General features: G+C 37.2%; 1 protein-coding gene across 12 annotated transcripts in view; it reads left to right on the top strand.

The window, feature by feature from the left end:
* The window catches only part of Foxp2 (forkhead box P2), a 558,155-nt gene that overhangs the window by 510,741 nt on the left and 31,737 nt on the right, over positions 1-15,677 (top strand). For 11 of the 12 annotated variants that reach the window (XM_060374230.1, XM_060374220.1, XM_060374219.1 and 8 more), the window contains 5 exons: positions 465-678; positions 2,402-2,506; positions 9,433-9,520; positions 11,142-11,225; positions 15,338-15,539. In XM_060374230.1, coding sequence (XP_060230213.1) covers positions 465-678; positions 2,402-2,506; positions 9,433-9,520; positions 11,142-11,225; positions 15,338-15,539 — 693 coding nt within the window. Of the gene's footprint in view, positions 1-464; positions 679-2,401; positions 2,507-9,432; positions 9,521-11,141; positions 11,259-15,337; positions 15,540-15,677 lie in introns of those variants that run through there. The other variant, XM_060374229.1, reaches the window with a different exon arrangement.

Here is a 15,677-nt window from a genome sequence, read left to right on the forward strand (position 1 = left end):
TTATATACCTGGCCTCTTGTTAGAAAGACTACAATGGCCAGATAATTGATAAATCTCTCTCTCTCTCTCTCTCATTGAGTGTTAAATTATTTTGCTTTGACTTGTTTGTTGGGTTTTTTTTTGCTTTTCATTTCTTTTAGTATGTTACTTATAAATTCTCAGATTATCACTGATAATACTTGTTAATCCTAAATAATCAAATCCTAATATCAAATTTTTAAACATATAGTTTTTTTATTTGCCATATATTTCCCACCACCGTTGTCCTCAGTATTGTTTTTATATTGTTATTTTAAGATTAATAACTTCTTATTTGAAATTAAGCAAATACTTTGGTATTGTTGATACAAGAGTATTTTTATCATGTATTAATGTCGGTGATGATGTTATTTCTTTCATAAACCCTCAAAGGTCATATTCAGCATTACCTCGTTATGTCAGTGGGACTTTCTTTCATTTTATAGCTGGCTTAAGTCCTGCTGAGATTCAGCAACTATGGAAAGAAGTGACTGGCGTCCACAGTATGGAAGACAATGGCATCAAGCATGGAGGGCTGGACCTCACGACTAACAACTCCTCCTCGACTACCTCCTCCGTCACGTCCAAAGCTTCACCACCAATAACGCATCATTCCATAGTGAATGGACAGTCTTCAGTTCTGAATGCCAGGCGGGACAGGTACGTCTCCCTCTCCCTCTGCTGTACGCTCTGCTCACATCTCCATTTTCATCGGCAAAACTAAAAATGAACAGGGACAAAAAGTGAAGGAGAAATCATTATTGTGGACCTATAATAAAAACTATAAAAGGACCTCAAATGCCACAAGAATATCAGATGCAGTTGGGGAGCATGCCTAAAGAAATTAAGCTTTCCGAGGATGTACAAGGAATGATTGTATTGATCTAGTCTGATAAATAACATATTATGGAATTAACATGAGTTATGGGAACTTTTTGCCATTTCAAGCAAAAGCAGTTTTCAAATTCTAAATAATTAAAAATGTGAGCATCATGCATATTTTCCGTACTTCATACTTCACGTGTGTGCTTAGAACTTAGAAGGTAGCCGAACATTATGTAATCCAGAATATGGGTGATCCAAGTTGCTCTTTTATTGTTGTGGCATAATGAAATTAGTAAAGATTTTGAAATGAATGCATATTGATTTTTTTTAAATAAGTTTAATTGAAGATGTACACAGGAAAAATCATTTGACTTTTGCGACCCATCATGTGAGTTAACTTCCCATCTTAGCGTTTTATCTCGGCTGTGTTGAAGCTGCCCTGCCGCTGGGGGCGTCCAGGTATTTCTTACACATTAATTCCACTTGTTTAGGCACATCACTCCCAAATCAAACCTTGTCAAATAACTTACATAAAGTGTATAGTCTAGAAATTTCTGAAGATGAGAAGTTGTTCCTGAAGCCTGAGGATTAGGTGCAGAATGCCGTAACAAAATGGCTTGAACGCTCAAGCTGCTCGGCTCGCAGCGAACGCGTGCAGGGTTGGTGGTTTTGTCATGTAATAACATGTTTGCCTAGCCGCAACAAATGCATTGCCATATTTTTTTTTTTTTCAAAGAATCGTAGAAGTAATTACAGCACTGTTTAAAGTAGAAGACTTTGCAAAGTATGGTAATGTTCCTGGCATTTATCTGAGCACATGTGGATTTTCATGTTAGCTTTTATTACAGAATGCTATGCTTCTGGATGCTTTCATGCTGTTGTTTTAATCAAGATTAATTTGATGAGAGCATACTTTAGAACTATGTTAGTTTTTCTAGGATCTCCCTATCTGATATAATATCCATTTATTAAAGGCCTTCCATAATTATGTAAAGATATTGCTTATAAACACTGATCCAAAGCAGGATTTTTCAGTTCACCTGTAGCTAATAGGAAGGAAAGTTTGTTTGTATGAATGTATGTTAAGTATATATGTATGTATGTATGTATGTGACTTGCACATGAATATTAGTTTAAATGATCCTAATGTTCTTATTACTTTTAAAAAATCATTTCAAAAGTATTATGTTGATTTTCATATGGCTTTCATTAAAATACATTTTTCCCACTCCACAGCATAAGGCTCTATATTTTTTATTTAGAGGTAAAATGTTACAGTAAGGTCATGTGGCAGGATTAGCATATGATATTATAGAGCCCTCTTAGTTTTCCAGTCTTTATTAACAGTCATCTTTGGCTCTATTTCTCCTCTAATTGGAACATCATCTAGCCTTGGCAGTTGAACTATTCAATAGAACGATTAAATTTTTCTGACTGCTCTGAGCTGAATTGACCTGTTTTGACCTGTTTGTCACTGATCGTAACCTGACAGGCGCTAGCAGCCTGCAACGATTATGGCTTTCTGAGATGAAGCTGACGTTGTGTTCTCTTGCTACAGCTCGTCACATGAGGAGACTGGGGCCTCCCACACTCTCTATGGCCACGGAGTTTGCAAGTGGCCAGGCTGTGAAAGCATATGTGAAGATTTTGGACAGTTTTTGAAGTAGGTTTTAGCTGTTCGTGGGGTAAGGGAAGTGGATGGTATGGGAATTTTGGTACACTGCTGTAAAATAAACAAAACTGAAGGAAGGGTTCTAGTCTAGAGCACCCTGGGTTTTCACTTTGTTTCAACAAGTGGATTGGTAAAATCAGGCTAAGGAAGTTTATAGGTCATAGTTATTTTTATTATTTATTACAATGTATTCACTTTGTATCCTGGCTGTGGCCCCCTCCCTCATCTCTTCTGAACTCCACCCTCCCTCCCTCTTCTTCCCCTATGCCCCTCCCCTAGTCTGCTGATAGGGGAGGTCCTCCTCCCCTCAGAGTTTAAGTCAAAAGGTTTAGACTGTAGCATTTCAGTTAGCAGACAAGTGTTCTTGAACTTGTCTGCACAGATGCCAGCAAACAAAATATAGATTATTCATATTTATAAAATTTTATCATTTTTATCCTATTTTGCAAATTATTTGGAAGTCTTTGAATCATTTGAAATATGAGCCTGCCATAATGGTGACTTTACTCACTATGAGAAAGGAGCATTCTCTAAGAAAAATTTCATGTAATATTTGCATAAGCATAAAATCTCTCGATATGAAATAAAATAGACGTATTTTGTAGTCTATTTATAGTGGCAGATTTTGTATCTACTTTCAATAATGGCATTTGAAAACAAGAATCGAAAACGAAGTCAATGATGTTTAACACTGGACAAAACAGCTACATTTCACTCCCCTTGCCACTTTTTGCCATTTGTGACGGTATGTTTGGAAAGCAGACTGTGCGATTCACCTAGGATAAAATAAAATGCTGTGCATCCTTTACATCTCCCTACAGGATTTTAGTTTCAAGGCTTCTTGAGGGGGTTCTCCTGAAGATGAGAACTTCCCCTTTTCACGGATGATTTTCTGCGCCTGGTCGCAGTCCAGGGGAAATCTGAACAGAGCTGCAGACATTTATGGAGATGAGCACCTTCGCAGGCTCAGCCTCTTGTGTTGTCATGGTGCAGCTAACAGGGTGAATGAACTGTTTCATGCTTCATCAACAATTAAGTTAATTAGCTCATTTGAAATTGCACTGCTTTGTTGCCAGGATGTTGGCAGAAACATCAAAAAGATGTGTTTACAAATGGTAGACTGACTGCGGAGGACAGAGCCCAAGCACCCTAACAACAAGGCAAGCACTTGGTATCATAATACCTTACGAATGATTACAGGAAGACTTCCATAAAGATTTTTTTTAACCTTTTATAGTTTCAGACCAATTAAGAGAAAATTCGCTTCACATATCACAACGGCTCTTTAGAAATGGACTTAAATGAAAATTTACACGTCTGTTACACCAAACCAACTCTGAGCTGCCATTTTTCAGGGTGTGAAATCTGTTATACTTTTTTCCCAGCACAGAGGATATTTAAAAGATGGTAGGTAGGTTTGCTGAGGTTTTCTAGTACCAAAAAATGGTGGAATAAAAATCTAGGGACCGAAATTATTTTAACAATAATTCCATAATTTTCACCTTCATCCTTACTTTGTACTATCTGCTGTCACTGGGATTCTTTCTAAGGTGACCAATGCTATGCCCTAGTAATGATAACTGAATTTATAAAATTACCTGCTTATAACGTATTTTCTTTCACTAAATATTTTTAAATTAAAATCTGGCTCATTTTATGAGAGAAAATGCATACATACCTCTCCTTCAGTATGGTTTCTTTTAAGACACATGGAGAGCATTTCTCACACATCTCAAGTATTTAATTTTTTTTTATTGTGTATGAACTCCCATTTCATCCTCCATGGCCCTTTTTCATATTCACAAACGTATTTTGTTTGTGTGTTTGGTTTTTCTTTATTATTATTATTACTACAATTTATTCACTTTGTGTCCTGGCTGTAGCCTCCCCCCTCACCTCCTCCCACTCCTACCCTCCCTCCCTCTTTCTCCTCCATGTCCCTCCCCATGTCCATTGATAGGGTTTGCTTTTAACCAGGGAAATACCAATTTAAAAAGCAGCATTTTCCTCCAATTACATATCAACTTTGGTTTCAAAGACTGACCACTTTTCTACCCAGTATCCTTATAGGTTTGACAGACTAATGCCAGTAGATTTTAAGGTCTTCCTTCTACCCCATTTTTAATAGTATATGCTTTGAATTTTCTAGTTCAAAGATGTGTGATAAATTCTGTTCCTAGTTAATGCCAATATACTGCACTGAGATAAAATATTAACTTGACATATTTCTCAAGTTGTCATTATCTTTTTCTTAAAGTTATGTGAGAAATTTGTAAAGAAATAAAATATTTTATTAATGAAGTACTTTATTTTTTCAAGAAAAAGTTGACTCAGCATTATATATATATATAAATTATATATATTATATGTTATATATATATAAATATATGGCTTCTAGGGACCATATATTATCACTTTCAGGAAATTTATTTTATCTGCACATTAGTTAACAAGTGGAGTATAATTTTCTATCAATAAAAATGAAAATTCATACAAAAATTGTTACAGCAACAGAAGAACATACAAGACAAAGTCCAAGCTAACATCTTTCAGGAGAAAATTTTAATGTTATAGGAAAGTGAGAATTGACAGAATTTAGCCATATTTTTCCTGACCAGTATTTGAGGCTCTCACCAGATCTCTAAAAGCATTTAGCACTACTTCTTCATTACTGTCTTATAAATGTCAAAGTGCAATCACATCTGACAAAACTTTAGTGTAGTTTGACTGCAGAATTAATTACCATTCCGTTGCACCAAAGTCAGCTTGAGTATAGACGTATTGACTTCCAGAGCTTAAGCCAAAAGGTTTAGACTGTTGCATTCCAGTTAGCAGACAAGTGTTCTTGAACTTGTCCGCACAGGTGCCAGCAAACAAAACATACCGTGAGATGCAGAGCCAGAAATATGGTCCTTTGCGAAAGTCACAATGGCTAATGTTCTTTAAAATTTCTGTCCACCTATCAGCATTGTAAAGATTAATTAGACTATGAGCATCAATGAATGGAGCTTGCTAGTTTTTGGTGCTTTAAGACTTGATACTGTAGTATGAGCAGTAAAAAAAGCTGTGGAAACAGGTTCTTTTTTTTTTTTTTAGTGGAAATTTGTTTTCTTTCTTTTGCAGATGACTATGCTAAAATTTATGTTCTCACTTAGTGTGTATTGTCTATTTCTTTGTCTTTCACTAGGCAGCATGGCTACAAAATTATGACCTCAAGAAGGCATTCTTTGAACTTGTCAGACTGTTGTTTCTTTTGGTGACAGTGCCCACATCTTTCAAAACTAAGGCATCTCACGTAATCAGCTAAATGAATAGTGACAGCTAACATTTTGTATTTAAACTCCTGTCAGTGCTTAAACATAAAAAGCTTGATGCAAAATAAATCAAACCCCAGTGATGTGTGAGTGAAACATTTTGTTCAAATAGTCTCAGAGACAATTGGATTTAAGCACATTCCCCTTTTTAGCTTATAAAATGCTAAAGCTTTAAATGAATTTGAAAAATCAAGAGGTTAAAATTGAATTGCTAATCTGCATTATGTATAATTGAAGTTACCACATGCATCCATAACCATAAAAGCTTCGTTGAGGGGAACTGTGTGTTAAATAAATTGGAAAGATCCCCCATACGTTCTGTCTTCCTGAGATGTTTGCTTGTTTTGGGAAAGACTTTGACTCCCTGTTTACATTTTTCTTTCCTTTCCTTCTGTAGTTCACACTACCTACCCAGCACACAGATGCAATGCAGTTCTGAAAGGACGTCAGTCGACCACATCATTTATTCCATTTTGAAAACAAAAATCAATATAGCTATAAAGTGACCCATAAATTAGAAGTGGCTCCCACGATGTTTGCTCAGCGCTGCCTTTCTGAAGGCCCCCTTTGCATTTTTTCTTCACCTCTCTGTTTGAACTGCAGTCTCCGTAAGAGGCTCATTAGGGGACATTAGGGACTGGAGCTAACCAGAATTCCAGAGCTTGCTTTGCTCTTATTAATGCATAGTAGAGTAGAATGCATTTAAATATTTCATAGGCATTCAGTAATTTGTGTGTAATCGCCTTGTTAGCAGACCAGGAGAAGTAGAACAGGCCTGTGAAATGGTGTTAGTGATTGCATGGGTAATTTACAGACCTTTGCCACTAGAAAGCATTATTGTTGGCTAGTATGAAGCTGTGAAATAGAACTAGCAATAAGTAAAACAAGAAAGTTAATAAAGGATTTCTAACAAGCATCTTCTGGGATAACAATCCCGCTTGGTCCTTTGTAAGGACCCCTAATTTATGACATAGGCAATATATCAAATGCGTGAGATGGTATCATGGAGAATTCATATGAAAAGGGTATTGGCAACATTAGTTCCAACTTCCTGCAAGGGACATGATTAAATGATTAATGAAATGTCCCTTTGCATATGCATTTTGAAACAGCAATTAGGCACTGACTGCAAAAATCCACCGATCCTCTCATTTTTCAGTATTATCTCATTCTTGATTTATAAATCATAGGGAATTTTTGAACAGCAATATGTAGTACCTGAGATGGTTATAAAAACATAAAAGAGAATAATTTGAGCACAAAATAGTCATAAATACATAAATTTATAATTTAATGTTAATACTTAGCCTATTTATTTGGTCGTATTTCTTTGTATTTATACCCGACACTATTTCTGTACTTTGATTGGCATAATTAAGTAGGGGGAATGAATAGGCGCCATTATTTTACATATCACTGGTAAACAATAGCAGGGAAAGGATAAGGGAGATGTGGCAGAGGTATGTATGTGTTTTTCAAGTTCTCAGTAATCCACTGGAGGCTGTTCTATAAATGATCATTGAAGGGCTGCAAGCTAGCCTATAATTACAGGAAAGAAAGTGGCAGCCGTGGCATTTCATAACTATGTGTCCTCGAAAAGTGCTTTGTGAGTTTGTCACCAATGATAATTTAGATAGAGGCTCATTACTGAACATCACAACACTTTAAAAACCTTTCGCCTTCATACAGGAGAATAAAGGACTATTTTAATGGCAAGGTTCTTTTGTGTTCCACTGAAAAATTCAATCAAGACAAAACCTCATTGACTATTATTGTAGTCTCCAGTCTCTATTCTAATAAAAGCTGCAGAGATAAATTGAATAGGTCTCTAAGACCCAAGTATATAATGCAAACATTTTTGTACTCTTTTTTAGTTCTTTTAATATAAGATAATTATCAACAAGAAGTAAACAAGTATAAAAATTCTTTTTAAAAAGTGATTTCATGGAAGAATGTGTGTTATTCTGAATATACCTTTTCAGGTAAAACTGTATCATCTATTTATCTTTCGTACTCTATTTATATCCTAATCTTTAAAAATACGCATCTTTTAGGCTGATTGCAGGATAAATTATATGTGTTTTCCCTAAGAGTTTATGGTAGGAAAAAAGCTCACAAAATTAAAAAAAAAAATACAGCAACACCAGACCTTAAGAATGCAACAAATTATTATGTTAATGTTGCTAGGACATTGCTTTGTTGTTCATTAAGTTTTGGAGGACAAAGCCTTGAAGAATAATTTTTAATGCGGTCTTGTTTATTAGAAATTAGAGACACTATGCCACTCACTGACCCCTGGCTTACTCTGACATTCTATGCCTTCTTTCCAGAAAGCTTGAATGATTCTGGTCCTCATTACAGCCAGGTTTTCTAGCAGATTGTGCTGGAGCTCAGCCAGAGCAGACAGGAAGAGTGGGAAGGACCTCTCATGTGCTCTGGTCACACCACGCAGGCTTGACCTGATCCACCTCACTATTTTAGCCCACGGCTTATCATCAGCCAAGTCTGGCAATTATAGCAAGATACATGGGTGTTTTGTTGCTGTAATCAGTGAGAAGGTGTTAAAACAAACTGGTCTAATTTACCAAAGTTGGAGTGGGAAAAAAAACAAAGGTCTAGGTTAAACCTAGATCTATTAGCAGATAGCCCACTTGTTTAGAGGCTAGCTTTGAGCCACTTATCCCTTAAGGCTTATCCTCTATTGCACGTACATCTGTCTATGCGATCTTTTACTATGCTTCATACTCTTCAAGGAGCATAAGTAAAAAGGGAACAGAATTATTTCTTGAATTCAGTATGCCAAGAATTACAAAAAAATGCTTTAGAACTATCTTACGAGATATTGAAATATATGTAGGTAATGATATGAATTCTTAATTATGTGTTTTCTTCAGTAGACCCTTTTCCCTTTCTGTGTCTCTTAAATTGCTGTTTTCATTTACCCGTTGGTTAAGTAGACTACCAAAAGAAACTGAATTACCTGAAAATTACTTTTATAGTTTGGGAAATCATCAAATAAATAATATATGATAAATTACAAAGCAAGCATTATTGACTATTTCCATGCTTATTGAAAGTGCTGCTCTATTAGTTTACCTTTGGTACGGTAAGAAGCCATGTATTGGAGACATCATCATTCTTGTGTATAATATAATAAGCATATATATTAAGGTTAGAATAACAACATTAGGATGTCTTCTTCCACTGTGTTTATGTAATAAGGACTCTTGGCATGAAGCGTCAATCTTACTATTCTGAATCTTCAATATATTTTATGTATTAGTAACAAAATTCTCATTAATTGTGGGTATGGCTATTTCTGTGGAAAACTTCACCACCTTTGCATACTTCACATCACATCCTGGCATAAGATATTTCTCACTAAAAATCAATATACAAACAGCACACTTTTTGGGCTGTTTGAAGAGTCTCTTGGTATCGCACAGATAACTTCCACAAAACATTGAAGCACATTTAGGCATTCTGCTTTCCCACTACAGAGGAATCGGAAAGTTCCTTGTAGAGGGAGGGCTTTTAAAATCAAGCATGTCTTGCTGGGCCACGTATGACATTTCACTCTGTTTTGTGTCTTGTGTTTTATAGGCACCTTAACAATGAGCATGCATTGGACGACCGAAGCACTGCCCAATGTCGAGTGCAAATGCAGGTGGTACAGCAGTTAGAAATACAGGTTTGTCGTGTGCTCACTTGATGCGCAGTTTTCTCAGAGCTCTCGTGCGCCAACCTGAGTCCTGAGCAAGTGATCGGATCTTCCTAACTGAATCGTATTGACTTGATTAGCACAATATCTGTTCAGATACATGGAACTTAAGTTATTTTTAATAAACACCATTGATAACAGGGTAGATTGAAATATTTTGATATTCTTATAAATTGGACCTATATAAATTTTAGGTCCTCTCAGACTTCAGATCTATAGTTTTCCCACTGAGGATTCCAGTGCTGTAGACACAAACTCTCACATGTCATGACACTGCTGCACAGATTAGACAAGCTGATCTGGATTCCCTCCCTCCCCTCCCCTCCCCCCGTGCCACAGGATTGTACGTTACAATGAAAGGACCACTTTCTCTGAGTATGAGTGAACAAAAAAAGTAGCTTCGTTTTTGTAACTTCATATGTCGTTCATATGTCAGAATTTAAGACCCTGCAGCACCTAATTTGTCTTTGGCTAGCATAATCACAAACAGTGTATGTCACAGATGGTGTTGCATGGACTGTAAAGATCTATCAAAGTTTTATTTTTCAAACTTAGCAGTAAAATGGAGTTTTTTTCCAAAAATAAACAGAAATGGTAAGACATCAGAGAGCAATGCTAACGCCCCAGGTTTTAGTCTTGTTAGAGTTTGGTGCCTCTTTGCGGCTTCCGTTCATATGTCGTCTTAAAGAGTTTTTCACAGACTAACACTTTCTTTTGTTTAATTAAACATATAAGTTGGTTGTCCTCTGCTGTACTCCATCTTACATTGTTTCCAATCCATTATGCTTTTGCTTTTACCAGAGAAGAGGCGAAAATGTTTCAGTTGCTAAATAATGATGTGGAAAAGTGCGTCATTGTCACAGAAGCGCTCTGGCTACATAGATCTGTTTACCATTGCTAAAATGTAGACTAAAACATAAGAGGTCAGCTGATGATATGGTCTGCAGTGTGACCAATTATGCTTCTTTCTCTCTCGCTCTCTCTTTCTCTTTCTGCTGTGTCTGACTGATGGAAAAGTAAGGTCCGTCAGTTGTAATGAGACCCAGTGCAAGTGTAGATGCAGACTGGGTGGCAGAGTTCAGCGTTTCACACTGCCTGGTCTCTGTCACTCTATTGAATTAGATTGATGATGGCAGATTGCGGGGGGCACTAACTGGACCTCGGTGGGAATCATGAAGTGTGGAGGCAATCCTGGCAGGCACTTCGCTTTGAGAACCCTTCACCCCTTCACAGCTGTTGGCACTAGTCCATCGCTAACAGTGTCCACAGGACTTTAAAGAGACACCGTGGGCCTTCTAATTTATGGTTTCGGTAACTTGTTACTGTCGAAGCAACTGTGACCTCAATTCTCTTATTGACAAAAAGATGAAGTGTTATTTGTTTTCCCTGACCTTTCACAGAAGAAAAGCTACAAAAGTTTTCTCCTTCTCTAGCAAAAGTTGCGTTTCCTCCCAGCTAAGTTTCTCGTCCCAAGCTTTTATATGCAGGAATCATTACTGGGAGACAAGCTCAATGATAAGATGTATCACTGCAATAAAATAGCTGGATCAGTCCTTTCTAAAACGCCCCTGATCTCACTCGTTCTTAACAGCTTTCTAAAGAACGCGAACGTCTTCAGGCGATGATGACCCACTTGCACATGCGACCCTCAGAGCCCAAACCATCTCCCAAACCCGTAAGTGCATATTGCTTTATAAACAGTAAATAGCTGCACTGATGTAACAGACTAAGAAGATGAACCATTTAGGGACAGTTAGAAAACAATGACTGTGATGAAAAGCACAGCAATAAAGGGAAAGTAAAATGCAATCGCTTGTCAAATTGTATGTTTCTTTTAAAGTAATGCTATCTTTTACAAAATCTATCCAATCTACGCCGTGGGCGACACTAAACAAAGTACACCTATCAGTGCCCAAATCACTGCCTTGCCGCTGAAGCTAGGGGAATATCTTTCTGTGATAGGTTTACAGATATTAAAAAGAAACTGACTTTGAGCCCCCACCCCCACAAGAAGTAGGCTCAGTACCAATCACCAATAGAAAGGTATGCGGTGGGCCCAGAAGACTCGGATCCATCACAGGATACAGATGAATAGACGTTCCCCCCCTCATCAAATGTTTTCTCAAAAAATATTATAGTATTTTATAGGTAGTTTTGTTCTATTTTGTTGATGGTCAGTTCTGTTACAATGTATTTCACGTATTGGTATGTTTTGCTGCATATTTTACATGATCTTAACTTAAAAAGCATACCTCCAAGGGAAAATCAGCCCTAATAGAAAACAAAAGCTACAGTTTTTCTTAAAAAATATGAGACTTAAGCCCCACCTCATAATATAGTCATATACATAGACTGTGAAAAAGAATATATTGTTATCTCACTGAGCCAATGTTTGCACAGAAACTTAGAGTAATCAACTGAGTGACTCTAGTTTAATGAAACTTTGTGGGATATTTTTCACTAAGGCCCCTGTAGAGCCTGATGATTAGAGATTGCCAGCTTTCTTCTCTCTGCACTACTCTGGGTATAAAAGGAATACTGGGTTTTGTAGTAGGGGAGGCAGCAGAAGGCAGGGTACATTGTCTGTGTCTGATGTTCTGTTAGTGTCTCGACATCTCTTGTTCATTAATATGATTCAAAATGTGCCCTTTTTGCATAGAGATTGTATTTATTTAAACTCTGCTGAGGCATTTCTGCAAAGACATTACAGCTTTTCCTTTGTGCCATATTTAAGTGTAGAGCACCATAAACATTTTTAACAGAAAGAAAGAGAAGGCTCTCCCTTTGCCTCTGACATATGACATTTTAAAATATACAGTGATCTGCATTCTTAATTTTAAAAATAAACTTTTAGGCATCTTTTGATACAGTATTTATGACTTTCTTTTCAGGAAGAATTTTTCCCCTCATAGCTTCTATAGCATAATGTAGATAATCAGGAGACAGAATAATTGTCTCATAAATCCATCAGGAATCTGCAGCTTGTTCTTTTCCAATTAATTATTCAATCAGTAAATTTTTTAAAACTCCAGCAGCATGGTTACATCTACACTAATAAAGAATTTTCAGCCTATAATCCAAAACAGAACCTGAATGAATAATGTAATTGAAGTATTACATTACATAAACCACACATGAAAGAATTGCTAATTGCGTTTGATGGTGGGCAATTAATACAGAATCTTAGATGAGCGATTTAAAATGAGACCACAGTTTAAAGTTCCCCTTGGAACCAGCCATATCTGAAGTGGGAAACTGCCACTGGCCTCAAATTAGTTTGAAAGAAGAGTGGTCAATACTCGCACCCCTCGAAAAGACCCTAAAATTTATACACTGTACAAAAGAAGCTTCAAAATTGATATGATAGTAGAGATTTATGGTCTCATGTGCAGTGGCTCAGTTGAGACGGCCCACACATTTGATAAATATTAATAGCATGAATTTATTACCAAGGAGAAATGAGCTCTGTTGGTTCATCACTGCACCCTTAACAGCTATCAGTACATGAACACAAGGTGCAACCGTACTGTCTATTATATGACCCCATTTACTCTCTGAATGGTACTTCATTAAATGGTACCTTTTGGCCATGCTATGGATGGATGAAAATCAAAGTTATCAAGGCTGCGAGTCCTGAATAATGAGTTTCACCCAACCTTGACTATATTCAGATGAGCCGAGGTACCTAAGTGCTCATCCTGGCTTTTACATGCTTCCCTTTAGTTAATAATAAATTCTATTTTATCAGTTTCTGATTGCACGCCTACAAACATGGTATGCTCATTATTATGGGATGCAGAATAAGTTACCGGAACATTGTAAACATGAATAGTTTGCACAGAAAAGAAGATGTACTTTTCCTGTTTTGATAACTTTTGATATGTTCAGTAAATGCAGAGCCTTGTTGTGTATTCATCAGGATAGGTGCTTCATTGGCCTACAAATTGACATTTTTCTGGTTTTACTTGTCCTGCTTTATGCTGGCTTACAATATTTAGAGTAATGCATGTGGCTTAGTTTCTATTGTATGAGAGGAAGTTGTTCAGTTTTCCTTTTTTAAATGTGCAGATATGCAGCACTGATGATATGGTCTGAATATAATGTTATGTATACATTCTGTGTTATGATAAAACACACAGACACACACACACACACACACACACACACACACACACAGATGCACCTGGATCTTTCTTCAGTTCTCCAACTCCACACACAGATCCTGGCCTGTCACAGGGAAGCTTACACCAGTGGCTTTGTAAATGTATTAAATGCAGCATTTAGTAGCATTATCTCAGCTTTTATTTACGTACGTAACAAAGAATTCCCAACCCAGTCTGCCGGCTTAGAGTACGAACAGAATAACAGTTTGTGGTTTATTGAGAACAGATGCACTTGGGGACGCCTTCAGGGTGCCAGTCGTTATTATTAGACTGCTAATGTGCTTCTGCTGGCTGCTGCCCAAGAAAGAAGAACAATTAGCTGGCATATGTTAATTTTTGTTTCCCTAACAAATCTCTCTACTGACTAAATGTGTAAAGCAAATCCACAAAGAAAGATCAATCAATGCTGTACACATCATTTTCTCCCCATTAAAAAAAAAAAAAAGGTTTATCTTAAGAAGTGTATTTGGGATTTTAAAAGGCAGGTGTTACTAAATTACATACAAAAAGCTGGACAGTCACCGTGTAGCCACTCAGCAGCAACTTTTTGTAGAAACAAGACAGAAGATGAGTTTTCTTCCTTGATTGTACAGATTCCTGTATAGAATGCAGAGGACCAGAGCCTTATTCTGATTAATGCCATTTAAATATATAGAAGAAATCCTATGGGCTGCCCTGCAATAACAATTTTGCTAATTGGATACTATTTATGACAAAAGATGTGTGGTAAATATGACAGAGGTGATATGAGTTTTTGATAATGAAGAGCCGGGCTTTTCTGAGGGGAATAAGGAAGGGCACACTGTTAAAGAGCTTGCATACATTCTCACCTTTTTCCTTTTTTCTACCCTGACACCCACTTTCCAGGGTACATCAGCATTAAGTGACACTGTAATCATAAATTGAAAATGATACTTCCAGAGGAATTGGCAAACTTGACATTTCATTATATTTGTTAACACATGCCACAAATGATTGTTAGTGAGGAAATTCCATTTCCCTCTCTCCATCTCCAATCAGATTTAATTTGAAAATTTTCAGCCTCCTCCGGCTAATTTGCAATTAAGACAATTTTGTTTGAATATGTAGTAATGTCATTACCATTCCACCAAATTAGCAAGGAGACTAAAGGTCAGCGTAAAATTTTCCAGCTGGCTGGAGCCTCTCAGCTGAGATTTGGGACCATGGGAAAAAAAATTCTGGCAGTAACAGAAGAGCAAGTTCCTCTTACGTCCTATTGGTTCAAACCTCTGCATCCTTCCTCCTTGCTGCTGTTGTTGCTTCACTGGGGGCTAGAACTGTTTAACAACAGGGCAGTCGATAATCAGCAGCTGGCTTTTATCTAAGGGAATACACTTTGGCTGAAGTCTGGTAGGACAAGAAGGAGTTAGTTAGTCCTGAGTAACACTGCAGTAGATTATTAGATAACCTCTAACAGCATTCTCTAATTAGAGTTCTTATGATACAATTTCATCCTGTAATTAGTCGAGATTGGCTGCTTCCTTTTGCGGCTTATTAGTGGCAACACAGCTGTAGAAGTGAATCCACTCTCATTTGTCAAACCTTTTTAAGTCTTTTTCTCTTGTCTCTACCTTTTTCCCGCCCTTCTCTCGGGCCTTTGCAGCTAAATCTGGTGTCTAGTGTCACCATGTCGAAGAACATGTTGGAGACATCCCCACAGAGCTTACCTCAAACCCCTACCACACCAACGGCCCCAGTCACCCCGATTACCCAGGGACCCTCAGTAATCACCCCAGCCAGTGTGCCCAATGTGGGAGCCATACGAAGGCGACATTCAGACAAATACAACATCCCCATGTCATCAGGTAGGATACGAATGCTCAGTAGAGATCTTTTATTTGGGGAGAGGACAACTGTAGCAAATCGGTCATGAGCCATTCCAGAGTACATGGAAACTCAAGTCGTGATTTATGGACTGATAATTGTTTTATCCCTGGTAAATG

This window comes from Meriones unguiculatus, chromosome 21 (genome assembly GCF_030254825.1).
Source record: "Meriones unguiculatus strain TT.TT164.6M chromosome 21, Bangor_MerUng_6.1, whole genome shotgun sequence".
Lineage (NCBI taxonomy): Eukaryota > Metazoa > Chordata > Mammalia > Rodentia > Muridae > Meriones > Meriones unguiculatus.